This window comes from Macrosteles quadrilineatus, unplaced genomic scaffold, assembly GCF_028750875.1.
Source record: "Macrosteles quadrilineatus isolate MER2022 unplaced genomic scaffold, UCM_ALF_1.0 Scaffold_2__2_contigs__length_208266976, whole genome shotgun sequence".
NCBI lineage: Eukaryota > Metazoa > Arthropoda > Insecta > Hemiptera > Cicadellidae > Macrosteles > Macrosteles quadrilineatus.
In genome coordinates, this window is record NW_026542595.1 from 175307141 (window position 1) to 175324813 (window position 17673).

The 17673-nt window shown below is 35.1% G+C and overlaps 1 protein-coding gene across 1 annotated transcript; it reads right to left on the bottom strand.

Annotated features, from left to right (window-relative positions):
- Positions 1–1708: 1708 nt before the first annotated feature.
- Positions 1709–3624, bottom strand: LOC128985929 (uncharacterized). The gene is made up of 3 exons (XM_054405920.1): positions 3507–3624; positions 3150–3277; positions 1709–2330 (listed from the first exon to the last, which is right to left on the bottom strand). The coding sequence occupies exons 1-3, from the start codon at positions 3539–3541 to the stop codon at positions 2161–2163; spliced, it is 333 nt and encodes a 110-aa protein (XP_054261895.1). The 5' UTR covers positions 3542–3624; the 3' UTR covers positions 1709–2160.
- Positions 3625–17673: the final 14049 nt, after the last annotated feature.

The following is a 17673-nucleotide window of genomic DNA, read 5'->3' on the forward strand; positions in this document are numbered from 1 at the left end:
GACTATAGGTACACGTCAACCACAGCATATTTTGCATGATTGGAAGATGCACAAAATAGGTTGTGATAAGTTCGTTCCCTTACTAAATGCGAGTAAAACTATTTATTGTGAAGTTTAAACGTATTGATTTTTTTCATTTACATCATCTACCTTTGCAAAGGGAATATTTAAATGATGACGATCTTAAAGGGACCTGAACCATCTTCAAAAGTTAAAGGTAGATATTTCACATATGATTACACGATTCTTATTTTTTTAATTTTTAAACATATATACACGAGGCTGTTTCTGACCGGGGATATGTATAGCCTCGGTTTCTGACACTGTTGAATGCGTACGAATTTTTAAGACTTTAAAAGTTGATAACAAAACCCACAGATCATTATTATGATAAAAATCGTAAGATGCATTTAAAATACATTGGCCCATAAAGAGAACTCAATTGTTTAGACACAACACACAAAGATTTTAGAACACACAAAAATTAAAATGTTTACCCAAAGGATGTGCTAGTCTATTGTAACCTACAAACTTCACATTATAGGTAAGGAAAAATTAGTTACTAACTTCTAACACTGCTAAACAAATTAAATCTGCAATTCTAATCCGAAATATGAAATTCTAAAGTTGATCAATTTTAAGACGATAGAGTAGAAAGTTGTGGGTTGGTAATTGAAATGTATAATAACAGAGAATGGATTTTCCCATGACGCAATACCAGGCGAAGCAGTATTTGAGTTGAGGTGTGGGTTCAAGGGAGCGGTGTAATGTTAAAACGGGAACGTAGGTTGAAAGTCAATTGAAACCACCCACTGTAGATAACCATCTCGCTACTTTGCCAGTTAGGCCTTTTCACACCGGCGTACTGGACGTACTGTACGTTTGGTACGTTTTTTTTTCAACAAATCGCTGTCCATGTTATCATATGGGCTCGTTCACACCGCGCGTACAGAACGTACTGTACGTACAGTACGTACGCGATGGTTTTGTGAGAATCGCTCGGAGAGCGATTTTTCTAAATCGTACGAGGCGTACGCGAGCTCGCGCATGCGCAGTGGTCACACCAAAACCACGTGCTCAGCCAGTGTTACTTGTCTGACTGCAAACGAACAAGTGTACGTTTTGGAAGTTTCTGTGCGGTGTGAAAGGACCGCGTACTGTACGAACTGGCCGTACCAAACGTACAGTACGTCCAGTACGCCGGTGTGAAAAGGCCTAAGTCGTACGTCAAACCAACACCCCCAACCAAGGTATATCGTCGCTATTGTAACTTAGAGGTAGTCATCAGTGTCGGGGTTTTTAGGTAGCCTAGTGATTCCTGATCAGCATCTCATCCTAATTAAAGAAACATATTTTTTATGACAGCTAATCCGGCTAAACACCAATTCTGTTATCATTGCAGCTGGTGTTTGATTTTTGTAAATAGTCCGATAAAAATGGTGCATCGAAAATATTGTTAATGATCCGGCTCGAAGGACCAAAATGTTAATAGATGACGATAAATAGTTATTTTAAATAAAGTTAAATAGTGGTTGATATAAAACTGCATATCGAAATTCAGCTTTATAATTAATCCACGTATTTATCAAAGATGCGCACACCATCAGCTATCACACACGAATAAGATTAAAATAAAACATGATAGCGGACGGATCAATATGTAACTTAGAAAAATAAACACTACACTCACAGTATTCATATGTGTGCATTTGCATTTCAGCAGTTACTAATACGATAGTTATTGTAAAAAGTTATAGTTTCAAGCATTTCGCTCACTATGATAGAATAGGCAACAGAGGATACGTTTAAACCATTTTGTGCACCGTGATAATTAATACATACTGTTAAATTCAGTACATCGTAAGTGTACAACTCATCAATGGTTCATAAGAGCTCTTTCCCTCTAATATTATTTTTCATAAAGTACTTTTGGAATCGGGTAGACTTCCGTATCTGTTTGCAAAAACAACCGAAAACGATATCGTTTGGTTAGTTAGGTAAGGTTAACCTAACCTAACCAACCAAACGATATATCGAATGAAACAATCGAATGATCGATATTTTAATTCGGTTGTTTGTGCTAACAGATACGGAAGTCTACCCTTGGAATCTCTTGAAAAGATTTTGAACTGTTACTACAACGTGTTAACGTGTAACAGATTATGTTGGCGGAAATGACGAGACAACATTTTCTGGCTTATCCGATGGCTTGCTTAGGATCCCATTACTAAAGTCGAAAAGTTCCATGTTCTCTTTCAAAAGCCCCTCTATAGTAGCGACGGTGAAGAGACTGGATAGGGAAGACTGCATCAATTTTGAGGAGTCCTTCCCTACGACAAAAGATTAAAAAATGTAGGTACCTCATGTTTAACATTCAACTTTAAATAAGGCAATTAAATACCGTGCGAAAGGAACAAATACACTGTAGTTTTATCGTTGTAGATATAAGGAAGTAGAATAAGACGGAGAGGAATTGGATGGCAGGCAAGAGTATAGGAATGGAAAAAGTGAAGGACGATTGGGAGGGGAAGGCAAAACAAGGGATGAGAAGAAAACAGTACAGAAAGATGAGAGAAACCCCTAATTGGATGGAAATAGGGAAACGTGACGCTAGAGAAGAATAAGGTAAATTAATTATTTGGAACAAAAGAATCAAAAGGACCAAATAAAAAAAGATTATGATCTGGTAACGTGAACAAAACGTTATAGAATAAATATGGTTGATGAATCAGGTGAAAACTAACGAATGACAATGGAGTAAGACATGGGTAAAGATCATGGAATGAGAAAAAAACACAGAGTTGAGCGAAAGAGGGAAGAGAAAAGGCATCATAAAAAAAGTTTATGTGGTGCAAGAGGAAGAATAAACTATATAATAAGTATATAAAATGCGGAAAACGACAAAATAGTATAAAAATAGAAAACAAAGAAAAACGTATAATAAGGAGGTTCATGAAATAATATTGATGAAGAATATGGTTGATAGTCAATAGGATTTTCAACGATGTTGAACGATCTAAGGAATTGTAAAAATCCTTAGGCCTATTGCTAAGAAATTTAAGATCTATTTTTCAGTTTTCCAACAATTTAGATATTAGTAGTGAAATTGTATTAGCATTTGACTCATTATAATGTTCTGAGAGACTCACATTTGGTACCCATTAGACCAACAACGACAGTGGAGCCCTTCAAAACTAGAGGGAATTCCAACAACATTCTGCTGGCTTTGGTCCATCCCAGACCTTCGTATATGAACCCGTCTCCTCCCACTATGTAGCTGCGAAACAAAGAAGAACGGGGAAACATAATTGACAATCGTTTAAAAGACAGATTACAACAATATATGATTCAAATTCTGTATTCGAAATATGTTCCAGTTATGTCTGTGCTCTGCACATTCTCTCAATTAATTAAGTAGTTCAGCAAGTACAATTTAGGATCTTTTGCAGCATACACCAAATCTTGATAATCAATGGTAATAGTATACTTACACCACAACTACTCACTTGTACTGTATATCCTTGTGGCCCTGTTCCCCCATATGTTTCCTCTGCAGCAGCCACACCAGACGGGTGCACTCCTCCTTGGCCGTACACCCGTGATCGCCGGTCCAGTGGAGCACGACGTTAGTCACGGGGGTGACCAAGGGTACAGCCTCCTCCGTGGGGGTCGCCGCCGACCACTTCACCCTGGACACCAGGTTCAACAGGAGGCTGCGCTCCGAGGGCGGTGGAGACCGGGTGAACGGCGAGGCAGCGAAACTGTTCATTAAAGTTGATCACCGTTAAATGTGGTTGAGAAGGTGGTAGGATATATGAATGGTCAAATCTTGGTATTCGGGTATGTCGAGGCGGAAATACTGGTAGATTTATCTGATACGTTGCAGCAAATCTTTGGGGAAGCTAAAATTCAACACTTTATAATTATATCTTGCCCTGAAGATGGATTGGTTCAACGTATTGAAACGTCGGTCAGTATTTCCGCCAACGACGCAGTCATCTCCGGAGCACCGAGAACCAATCGTCTATTTTAAGAATGTAAGGACCTTGATTAAATAATCCCCTCCAGAAGATGGACAATAAACATTCTTCTTTGTAGATAAAAATGTTTTAAATGTCGTTAAGTTATTAATTAGAGAGTAAACAAGGGTTATTCTCTTCTCTGGATATATTGCGGCTGTGATGTGTCACAAGTTCCATATAATTTACTAGTGTCATGGGTTTGGTGGGAATATGAACGGGGTTAATGGCTAATTCGAATCAATGAGCAATAGTATTTCTAACTTTACAAAAATACAACCTGCTCTCTTTGAAATGGCAATGTACCTTTTCCGTACCTAACTAGTTGTAATACCATTCAGGGTCAGTTATTTAGTCATACCCTGAAAGGTGTCTGCAAAAAACACTCAATTAACATCTGAAATTTTCTAAAGAAAATTTAGATTTTACTTTTCGAAAAGTGTTTGGTTACATTAGTTTTTACAAACTAGTAACTCGAAATTCTGCAACGTTGAATGAGATGCTTAAAAATGCAATATTTATATTTCATGAACAGTTTTGTTTGGATTCGCATAGCATGTACTAAAGTTACGACTTTTAGGGTGTGTCCTTTACCGTTTTCAATTTAGGTAATTGCATTTAAAACACGATTCCAGTCACGTAAAATATGGAATTTCCTACTCGCTTTAGCTCCAATCTTGTAACACCTAGACTTATTTTCAAATTTATTCTTGATTTTGATTTTTAATGAGTTACTTAGTTATAATTAATACACAGGTCTACACTTTTAGCCAAGTGTGAAAGTATATTTATGGATTTCATAGAAAGAGAGAGAGGAAGATGACTATATTTAAAAACTACGATTACCTTGCAAATTAAAAGTTTAATCAGAATACGTTGATCGGACGAAAATTTTAATGATATCGATTACCTTTTACTTTGAAAATGAAACTGTTTTTATTAGCCCTTAATTTGTGGACAAGAAGGGTTAATTAATAAGCACCTTTTATCAGGGCATAAGGTACACTATAAAATTATGAGAACAATTTTTTCTGTGGATTTACTTAATCTACAATAATGTTTATAATTCCTTGAGACGTATTTCCCTCTATAGGTGAATTAATTATGGATTTCTGTAAAGAATAAGTATGAACTAGTTCCAAAAATATATTTTAAAGTATGCTAAGTAAATTAAAAATCTCATTACACAATCTGTGTTGTTTACATGCAATCAAATAAAAATAAAAAATAAATAAAAATAAAAGTCCACCAACCTGTTGATTAAACAAATAAGTTGCTTATTAATATAAGATTAGTTCCTTCAATGAAGGATTAAGATAAGGATTCTTTATGTGACAGCTTGTTGCGAAAGGAAACCAACCATCCAATAATTATAGACATCAAGCAAATTGTTGGTTCGCTGCATTTTGATTAAATTTATGTTTTGCGTGAAGCAGGATTGCTTACCCGGTTCAACATCACAGAGATATCGTTAATGTTTCATTAATATGCTGTCTCCATAAGGATAATTGTTTTTGCTCAAATATCTAGGTACAGTAATCAGAGGGCGTAAAATAATATTATATTGTAATATACATTTTTTTCCATTTTTATGCTGAATTTAACTGGAAAAATATATTGCAAATAGTGTACGTAACAATTTTGTAAATACAGTATAGGCTATAGTGTAAGTGTTAAGAAGATTGCTTAAGAAAACCGCAGAAGAAACCACACAAGCTTGCGAAATGCTTAGGAGAAGTTCATGTAACTGGTAAATAAAATAAAATATATAATTGGTGCATGGATTTGTTTATAGAATCTATATATTATAGGCAAGCGTGTTTTTTAATACCTTTTTTGTCAGCTCGTGTGGATCGCAGGAAAAATCTACGAATACTGTAAGAAAGATATTTTCCTGTAGATTTGCAGAATGCCTTTGTAATTTATAAAAGGGTAAAAAAAGCACAAAAAATGGGTTTAAAATTTAAAAAATAACACGGGCCTAATGCTGGGGACCAAATAACAACGAAACACCAGAAAATTAAAACAAATTACAGAAATTCCAATCACATGTTATATTTATAGTCTGGGGTAAAAATAGATAACTCTGTAAATATCATATTTTTGGTCGAGGTTTCGAACATTGGACGACCTCTACATAATAGGCCTTCATTACTGTACGAACTTACGAACACCGATTATGGTTCCTGGGTTCTAAAATATGAAAAGAACGTACATCCTACCTTGAAGACTACAGCAAAAGGTCCTTTCCTATATGGAAATTATATAGTAGCTAAAAGAATTCACAACATAACTCATATTTACAGTGTCTTCATAATATTTTTATGTATACGACACTATTGTTATATATATTTCATATTCTATAGAATTTACCTTTTCTCCAATGGAGTTGTTGAAAAACCTTCATCATCTGACATTATTGAGTTTATAAGAATGCTGTAGCAACTCCTTTAATTTACGACATATAACACAATGAGATCGAACAATCTGCATGTTGAGAAGCTATACGAAACTAGAACGATTCTTTCTATTATCAGAAACTATTTATAAATGATCCACACTAAGTAGTGCTTTACTGTATTGAGATACTGTGAAATATGGGTTATCAATCGAGTTTTATCAAATAAGTTACAGATTGACTTGGTTTGTTTATAAGAGTTGTTTACGTTTTATTTAACATATAAATTGAGAACTAAAAGCTCACTAAAGGAAATAACAAACTTTTTAACTTAACTAGACCTTTACATAGTCTTTTAACATTATTACAGATGAAGTTGGTTACAATTGTGCACATAACAAATATGTACCCACTTTTGCGTTTAAATTTCGCTACGATGTTTCTTATTACATTTTCTAAGAGGTCTGTTGGGGGAGGGAGATAGCCAATATGTAATAGTTTTAAATAATATAAAATTGATTAATTACATTATTTTTACATTAGTATAATTGTATTATGTTTAGTACAGTCATAGACTAACCAACATCCAACATAAATAAACTTCTCATCACATTGTAATTTTGAAGCTCGTTTTTCGAGTCTAGTTCACAAACGGCGACATTGGGCGCTAGTGTCGACGAAATTTTGTTTACATTATTTTAGGGTTAATTTCTTGATTTGTGCTTTACTGTTTGGCTATATAACTAGAGGAGGAGTTGATTAAATCGTATTATTTAGTTAAAAGAGGTTTTAAATTACTTAAATAACAGGAAAAAAATTGTTAACAATACACGACCTCTGTAGTACAACGTACAGAACTAACAATAAAATTGTATTCAGCTGTTCCATGAAGATGAGGCGATTATATGACTTGCTTGCCTAACTTTTAGTATTGACTAAGAAATGTTGTACTGAAAAAACTTCAAGAAAATAGCTAAGCGAATAGTAGGATGGTATAATGTGAAATCAAAATTCTGACTTGAATTTTATATACCACTTTTATATATTTTATGTACCATAGTCTAAAAATATGTTCACAAATAAGTTTACTCCGTACAAGATAAAGCTTACTTACAGAAAAATATCTTATAATTAATCAATTAATCTCGTCTAGTGAACATATGGTGAGTAGATTGTAAAATTATAACTGACCTGTTGGCACACTTAACTGGTCAGTTGTAGTTGCCAATGTATTAGCATACTAGACATTTACACGCACACAAGAGTGTATAATAGCTATAATATATGTGTAAGCTGTACTTTGTATAGCTTTACGATTCATTTCCAAATATATGCTTTCCAAAATGTACATAAAATATACAAACGAGTATAAAGGTATTGAAATTGTCGCCATGTTGAGTAAACCAACTTCATTGGCCTTTTGACTTGCGTACGAAGCGAGGTTTGTATATAGTAACCAGTTTTAGCAATAATGTGCAATGCCCATACTGGGCGAAACCTGTAATTTGTTGATCATTATTATATCTTATCCTTCTACATGAAAAAAGTAGGCAATGTGCAATTCATGTACAGTATAATTATAGAGGTCGCTCAGTGGTCAAATTCTCAACCAAACAATATTATGCAAACTTCTCTACTTTCACCCCACACTGTAAATAAAACATGTGATTGAAATTTCTTCCCTTTGTTATGATTTTCTGTTAATATATCGTTGTTATTTCGTCGTTATTTTGCCACCAGTATAGCAACCCATAAGGCCAATGTTATTTTTTTTTATTTTAAATAATTTTTGAGCTTATTTTTTAGAATGTTTCAATTTATAAAGAGTTCATCTACAGGAAAATATCTTTCTACCTGCGATGCAAACGACTGAGAAACGTTTTTTTCAAGAATCATGCTTGCCTAATATAGAATTGTCCTGACAGATTTTAATCTGCTTTTAAGATCTTAATTTTCATTAATCTTAATTTCAAGTGTCCGAGTGTTCAATTTTATCCAACAATTTGGAAATTCAAACAAGTATTTTGTTAAAGCTGTACAGCGTCTCAGGTGTGCACTTGCACGTGAGTAGTTAACACTTCCGTGACGTCATAAACACGCGCTCATCCCACACGCACGTGAGCTACTCACTCCCTTCTACACGCCTACACGCCTACATAACTTGTACCTACCTATCACACGGAACAACACCGGTAGAAGGCTTGAAAAAACTGCTCAATTAGTTACCAAACTGCTAAAATGTTTACGTATTAGAAAATATATACTGCCAGGGTGTACTGCTAAAGGCAAACCAACTTCAATGTCATTGCATAAAAAACGCCCAAAACGTTATTACAGTATTAAAATAAATAAAGAAAATAATATAAATCAATAAAACAAATAAATAAAATAATTGAAATCAATAAAACAAATCAAATTAGTAAAATAATTAAAATAAATGAAATAAATAAAATGAATAAAATAAATAAATAAAATAAATATTGAAATATTGAAATATTATCGTATTTTTAAGTCGAAGAAACAATTTAGGGGCTGAACATGATAAATGATAAACAATTTAAACCGCCACCTTTTTTACCACCGATGATTTAGCTGGATAATTTTTACTATGGTACATTACAAATACCAGATACATTATATGGTATGCTCCCTTTAACCTATAAGCACACGTAACACAGGTGTGTTAACAATGGAACTAATTGGTTTTTTACGTCAGTGACATTAACAAGCAATTAGGGACATTAGATCACGTATAGCCATGTAATGTCTCACGTAGGGTTCATGCAGGGCCGAGGTCACAAGTTCCTACGTGACCCACTGCGTCACGTATTGTGCTAGAGGCGTTTGGCTTTATTTAGCTTACCGACAATATTACTTCGCCACCTTCAAACAGCAAACGTGCTTCGGAGTAATTGGTAAATTTTCGTCATCTCTCTCAAAATGGTTTCTTGTTCGTGCGTGTTCCCTTTAGAAACAAAAATTGTATGTTGCTCGTAAAGTTTCAGTGAAAAAGCTTCTGAGGTTGCTATTAGGAGTAGTCTTAATAAAGACCCCAATGTATTTATATAGTACGAAGAGATCGATAACCGCTTCGAGTGCATATAACGTAAGCATACTGGGAAGTGAATTCTTGAAGATTAGCGGTAAGTTTCACGTTTTACTAAAATAAATGGGAACACCTTACTCGCACGATGGCTGAAAGTGTCTGTAAACTGTGATTTTTAAAGTAACCTCCACTTCTAGTGTCAATTATTTAACAAAATTATTTGTTATGTTTTTAATCACTAACGTTTGTTTACACGGGTAGACTTCCGTATCTTTTAACACAAACGACCGAATGAAATAATCGATTATTCGATTGTTTCATTACATATATCGGTTGGTTAGTTAGGTTAAGTTAACCTTACTTAACTAAAACGATACATCGAATAATCGACATATCGATCGATATTTACATTCGGTTGTTTGTGCCAACAGATACGGAAGTCTTCCTGTTTACACAGTGTAATCTCGACAACAAGTCTCTTATGGGGATTATTAAATAAGAATTCTACTAGGAAGAAAAATAAAAAGTATCTAGATTTGCAATGACATGTGATTGAGGGTAATATTCACAAGGATATTATACAATGAACGTTCTTGTCAAAGGCGGCTATCGAGGGGTTTGTTTACAATTTTTAGTAAATGTATCATCACCAGAATGTGTATATTACATTTTTGACTGTTTAACGTGACGATCATGATAAAACTGGCAAAAAGACCATACAGTACCAACGCTGAACCGTTTTCGCAGTGATTACTAGGGAATCACTCAAAATATTTTACAAAAACAAGGTTTTACCTTTTTTCATTGCATCACTGTGATTCTGGACAACACTTCAAATGCGCAGAATAACTTTCATCAATGCAAATCAATGCAAATGCTTCATCGACTTTCTATCCCATAAATCCCATATGAAATCCCATAAAAAAAATTTGTACACAGTTATAGTTTATAATAGTCTAAACCGACTAAACTTTTAAAAAGTTAAAAACTTTTAACAGAACTATTGGACCAAGGCTACCAATGAAGGCATACCCGTGGTCTGGCGATGACCCAGGATGCCCAGGCCAGAGGGCGAGGCAGACGGAATGTCTGGGGAACGGTAAACGCGTTGGCAGCGGTCTGGGCCTGGTCTGGTCTGCAACTGAAATGACCATGGTACAAGAACAGGTAATAAGGATGAAAGAAGCTAAGCCACTGATGTATATCAATTGACCTTTCTAAAAACACAAAATGTTATGAAACTTCCATAATATCTCAAACTGAAATATTGGCACTAAAATGCACAATTCAGAAAGAAAATCTAGTCTATCTTTTAAGTATATGAACCAGAGCTTGCAGCGCAACTACAAAATGTCCCATTTAATTCGCTGACCATAGGCAATAATTTACTAAAATGACTTAGGCGTATCTAAATAAGATGTGTCAATGATTACCGCAGTGGACATTTTATCTACAGTATATTCATGCAGCAAGTATATATTTTACATAATAGGCTATACATCGAAGAAATAAACAATATTTATAGTTTATTCGAGGGTGTAATACTATTTATACGTGGTTACATTTGAAAGAGCAAAAAACCTGTTTTATCTTTGTTTACATACACCATCGGAATATTTTACATTTTGCGAGGAAACGGCCAAATCCCTACTTGTATTACTATATAACGTCAACATTTTGATAAATAGCATAATTTATCATTTAATTTATCCAATGTCTGACAAATTGACAAATGCAGAGACCACAGAAATACTGTCTATGGCTTCTGGGTCAATAATAATACGAGAAATTAAACCGGCGACTAACATATTTAAAGGCGAGAACTCCTTTCAGCTACCCAGGCAAAACTAAACTGGATTAACTATTAACTAAATTAATTTTTTAAATAAAATTCGAACGTAACCGAACTAGTGAAAAATACTCCATAATACTCGGAACCGGGATTAATGGAAAACACACACAAAACCATGCAACAATCTGTGTGTAACTACGTTATTCACGGTAGTTAAGTCAGAGTTACTTGAAGCGTGAAATCGCACCCGTAAAACTAACTGACAATCTACAGCGGTGAAGACCGGTTTAACTATATCCTCAACTTAGTTGTGTACTTTCCAGGGTTTACTAGCTACTATCTGATAGATCAAAACTTGTAAAAAGCACACGTGCCCGTGACTTTAAATACTGAAGAAGACATCTCAATAATATGTTGACGATCGAAAAATCAAATAAAATTTAATTCTATTTGTCTATGGTTGACATAGTCTTTTCTAGTATGTATTCGTAATATCAACCCACGAATACTAGAAAAATATAAATAATTCATGAACGACAATGTAATAGTGAACGACAATAAAGCATTTAATTTAATTTAATTTCTTTGATGCAATCGTGGAGGACATTTAAGTAATGGATAAATATTAACAACTCAGGAAATATAATCGCTTGGTAATAACATCCATTCCTTAAGCAAGGGATGTAACGAAAATGTAAAACCTAATGGTAACCTAATGATAAAACCTAACAAATTTAAAATGGTCAACATCGGATACAATACACATCAAAATGCAGCTAAATTCTTTACAATAAATGATTAGATCTACTCTTAAGTCTACTACTGTGATGTAGACTTTTACATTTTACCGATGAACTATGAGGTAACACATACCATCAACCCTCAATAACCGTAGTCGCAGTCGTATGCGACACCGCAGCGCTAGTGGTCCTGCGTTGCTGTATATGGTAGTGGTACTGGTGTTTTACCGGTACCACTACACCACTACCACTTCTGTATATAGCCACGGCGACTATACAGCTGTACAGTTAGTGTTAGTGGGCATTCACAGGTTATCTCACTGTAGAGGAACGTGTCGTGCGATTACTGGCACCGTTTGAATGGGAAGGTTACTAAAGGTTACTGTACTTTAATATTCATTGATTTCATAAAGTTTAAAATCGGTCGTGTATTAATTGCACCAAAGAGTTCCCTAATTGCGCCAAGCCCCCAAAGGGTCCCAAAAATGTTCCTTAGTTGCGCCAAGCCCAAGCCTTAGGGGTGAGTTGCAGGCTGTGAAGGCATGTCCTTGTTTACGTGTCATCCTAACGCAACCTAACCTAACCTATTCAATTATACAGTTTAAGAAGGCCGTCACCTGGCGCAGTTAAGGAACGAATCGGGTAGCTCCCTGGAGTAGTTGGTGCAATTTAGGAATGCCTGACTACCTGACTCATGTCAGTGGTGCAATTATTGCCCGCCTCTAAAATCAACACGAATCAATTGAGTTAATAAAAATACTAAACATACATAAACATAAACAATAAGTTTTTACAAAATAACATTGTGTACTAATTTTTTATATGGACATAAGTAAAATTTCAGAAATACAATTCTAGAACCACCTTGAGTTACAAGTCATTTTACGTCACATTATTGTTTTAGGTTTTTGTATTAATGATATTTCTCAGAAAAATAATCATTCAAAGATTGTGGTGTGGTAAAAGAATTTTATAAACTTTCGAGTAGATCTTACATTGATAGAAACACCTCGACCTCCATACAGGGTGATTGATATGATATAAGTGTGCCAGGCGTTTTATTCGAAAACTATAAGAGATATAAAAAAATTTAAATGATAAGTGCCTTGGATTTTTTATTTAAAAAATTGTAGTCAAGTCAAAAAAAAATTATTTTAGCCGCCATTTTTCCATTATATGGCCGCCAACTCTGATTTTTCTTACGGAACACCCTGTATTTTATGATGTATTCTGGTAGAAAAAGTAATTTTAAGACGATTTTATTCTTGTGATTTTTTTCATAAACCTAACCGTTTTAAAGATAATAATGGTTAAAGTTTTGAAATTTCTGCATGAGAAAGAGTTTCGATAAAGGCCTAATAGCAAGCATGCCAGCTGTTTTGCTCGAAAACCATTCAAAATTTCACAACTTAAACTATTATTATCTTTGAAACGGTTAGGTTTATGAAAAAATCACAAGAATAAAATCGTCTTAAAATTACTTTTTCTACCAGAATACATCATAAAATACAGGGTGTTCCATAAGAAAAATCAAAGTTGGCGGCCATATTGGAAAAATGGCGGCTAAAATAATTTTTTTGACTTGACTATAATTTTTTTTTATAAAAAATCCAAGGCACTAACCATTTAACTTTTTTTGAAATCTCTTATAGTTTTCGAATAAAACGGCTGGCACACTTATATCAATCACCCTGTATAGTATCCAATACTCTTAACATTAAAGTCATACATCTCCAACGCTCCGGTTCTAAGGATCTAAAACATTATGTCAAAATATGTTACATTGGAGATGAAAATGAATTTAGAAAATTGCTTAGAAAGCCAAACTGAGCTCGAATATATGATTTAGCAATATGGCAGTAAAAATGCGACTCGGTACAATGGGATTTGAACACTAAACATGTAATTCGGGGCTATGACACTTCTAACGTGATTCGGTACTATAGAATTCGGTTCTATGACACCTTCTCGATACTGTACTTGTACTTCCAACTTCCCAAGAGAGATTTCCATTCAACGACGATTGAATCGCAGCCAAGAATTCACCGTTGAATATCTTGAGGGAAGTTGGAGTACATGACTCGCTGAGCTCGAATCTCGAGTCATGAAGAGTCAACAACTTATGTTTGTGACCAGGACCGCTCTTAAGAGGTCACGAAATCTCTAAAGCCTGCCTTCGTCAGCAAACAGGACACAGAGATCCTGATTGTGTACATACTTTGCTAACTTCGTGATTTTGATGCACACTAGCTTTGCAACTGGGCATTCCTATCAAATTGTTTTAAAAAGTCTTCCAAAGCTGCTACAAAAACACCTAATAAAAGATTACAGAATTCACCTATTATTTATTGTCCATAGGCTTGTTGAAGAAATAAACTTACCACCAAGTTTTAAAAAACAGTCCATCTGATCGATACGTATGTAGTAGTATGTTTTAAAGTATGTGTGTGGCAGGATAACGACCTTAATATGAAGCAAGAATACTTTTCTGTTATAATATTCATGTTGTGAAGCATTTTTTCGTTCTATTGAGGCCTGAAAATTGCTCTATGAATGTGAACCACCGCAACCATATTGACCATACTACTGATTGACGTGTTTAATTAGATTAATATGAACCACTTAATAGAACGTATATCTTGTTAATTGGTTATTCACTTTAAAATAAAACATGTACTTAACACATATTGAGCGTGAACTATAAAGGTAACTATTGAGTCTCCGGTACAAATTACAAAAGGTAAAAGAATATCAGCACGAAATTCGCGGTCATTGGCTTAACATTGGCAAGAGAAGGTAAAGTCAAGGTAACAGCTGTGAAGGCCATTTGCTACGACGTCGAAATGATCAGTTAGGAAAATTTATATCTGATTTAACTTGAGATATCAAATTAAACAAACGATAAAATAATAAAATTTTAGATTGATAAAATAATAGATTGATTTATGGGCAATAATCAGTGTCACTGGATGATCTACTACACGTTGGAACTAATAGTTTAGGATAATTTCTAGGGCGAATTCAACTATTGAAATTAGAGGTTAAAAAAACTGGTAAAAACCTATAAACTAGACTTTATGGGGGTAAACTGGGAATCGAAACCTGTCCTTTATTGATAAGAGACACTACTCATCGGCAAGCAACGCTACTTAAGGACCAGTAGTTATGACAGGCAGGATTTTGTGGTTTATTGGAAAAAAAATTAATATTGTCCTGGTTTATGTATCGTGTATGGTTGTACGGTTATATGTATGTGTTTGTGTGACTTGTACGTATGGTTCATGTATCAGAGGTTATGTTGATTGTATGTTTGAAATTGTGCGATTTTGATTACATCACTCGAATAACGCGATATGACGACTCAGCCAAAGAAGGTTATATCTTACAAACCAAAATGTGCTAATACAAATTTACTACATTTTATGTTTGCACATAGAAGTGGGTTTGAGACTTGATGCCGGTTTTAGAGCTTTGCTGGCGTATTGCAACTTAAATACTATATCAGAAAGGTTGAAATGCAACTCTGAAAATATATGAATACTATTCGAGAGAATACTTCTTATTCTTATAGTCTCTCCTGAACTCTCAGTTTTCTGTGACAGTACACACTCAAAGGTAGAGTGTAAGCTTCGGTCCTCGAGGTCCCGGGTTTCTTGCCAAACAAAATGGCTTTTATAAAAGTAAAAACTTGGGCGGGCATTAATTGCGCCAACTGACTAAAATCCAAGTGTCGGCCGTCTTTGACTGTATAATTTAGTAGGCTAGGTTAGGTTAGGTAAAGTTAGGTCAGGTTAGGTTAGTTTATGTTAGATAAGGTTATGATGACACGTAAACAAGGACATTCCTTCTGCCGGTAACTCACCCCTACCTGGCTTCGGCTTGGCGCAACTAAAAAAAAAAATAGTATTTGAGTATGACCGAAAAATCCAGCAAACTTTACGAGTACGATACGCCTAAGGTAATGTGTAAACAACAATCCTGGACTAAAGCAAAAAACTCCTCTCATACTTCTTGCAGAATTAACCAGCACGCAAACTGTTACCATCTTCTCTACACGAAGGACAACAGGTGCTAACAGCTGTGCCTGGAGAAACAGCTGGGTTAGTCACGTGACTCCAGGCTGGAGCTGGAGCTGGAACCAGGTGCTGGACAACTGGAGGCTGGTAAAAATCGCCACCTGCGCTCAAACCTGCCGTTTAACATGCCAAAGTTTAAACTGCACTGTTTGGTTTTGACACTAATTGATTTGCCAGAAGTCTTATCTCGCTACGGTAATTGCTCGTACGTCAATTTGAAGAGTGGTTATTCAAGAAGTTATGTCGACAAGTTGAATAGATGTTTGAGGTTGTTTATGGGACTGGACAATTGACCGACGCTATAAATAAGTGTAAGTTAAGGTTAGAAAGTAAGAAAGAAAAACTCACAAACAAACCTTTTCCAATAAATATTACGAGAAGTGTCGTGAAAGGTGGGATTTCGGAGGAAGCGGCCTGGGGGATCGTAGCATAGACTCACAAGTTGAAGTAGTCTTCTCATCCCATAGTAAAATCTTAAGATTTTTAATGCCTGGAACATGTTGGTGACACTGACCACTATGGTTGACTGAATTTTGTTTATCTTAATTTATGGTCAATTCTAGGATTTTTGGTTTACTTTTTTGAATAAAACTAGAGGACGAGCTATTGTTTGTTATTATATCGTATCATTTGTCTAAACTAAACTAGAAATAACTGAAATAACAGAAACTAACATCAGACAAGAACGTACCCCTAGAGGCACCAAACGGAACTACCATTGGAACTGGCTTCAGCCATAGATTGAACTTGTGTTGAATGAGTTAGTTTATGATCAAGCTCATGCATAAGGATGACTATCTCCGTTCACAAAATGTAGGTGGTTTTAGAGGAAGAAATCTATCCCCTCTACTTGATCCTACCTTTAAAACAATAGCTCATCAGCTGAGGTTTGCCAACACGCCAATCAGCTGCTACATTACCAAAAAAGCGCGTACTGTTACGTAGCGCGTGCGCCTAACTACAGGGTGCTCCCTGCGGTGGACGCCAGAACTTATGTTAACCACAGCACTGCTGTCGATCTATATTTAATTCTATTCGTCTTTGGTATAAGAACACAGGGTAATGGCGTTATGACGTAGACACACAGTCTGGGTCAAAGTTGGAGAAAACTCTCGTCACAAGACAAATGGTTTTACTTTCATCCATCACTCTGAACACTTCATCCGGGACATTCGTCTGACTCAACAACACCTTGGTGGTATACTGATACTACTGATAGTGTCACGGCAACTGTATACAGTATATTCATTATCAACATACCACTATAGTTGCGTATTTTAAGCTGAATATACTGTAAATACAAATGTATATACGAGGGACTCGTTGAATGGTATGATATAACATTGTGTAGCTTCGATACTGACTAATCAGCTGTTTTAGCCAATCAGCTGTTATTACTAAGCTTTATTAATCAGCTGTTAAGACCACTGAGCTAGAGATACAACGATACAACACAACTGGAAGTAGCACCATTTAGCACTGAATAAGAGAATTGACGGTACATATAACCATAGCCCCTACTTCACATTAGCTACTATAAAACAAATCTTTTAATTGCCATCTTATTAATTTACTTGCCTACATATGTTTCACATCTTCGGT

Coding starts and splice junctions, on each gene's coding strand:
- LOC128985929 (XM_054405920.1), bottom strand. CDS start 3,541: ATGGGGGAACAGGGCCACAAGGATATACAGTACAA. Junction 3,278..3,506: donor CACAAGGATATACAGTACAA/GTGAGTAGTTGT, acceptor TTTGTTTCGCAG/CTACATAGTGGGAGGAGACG. Junction 2,331..3,149: donor TGGTCTAATGGGTACCAAAT/GTGAGTCTCTCA, acceptor CTTTTGTCGTAG/GGAAGGACTCCTCAAAATTG.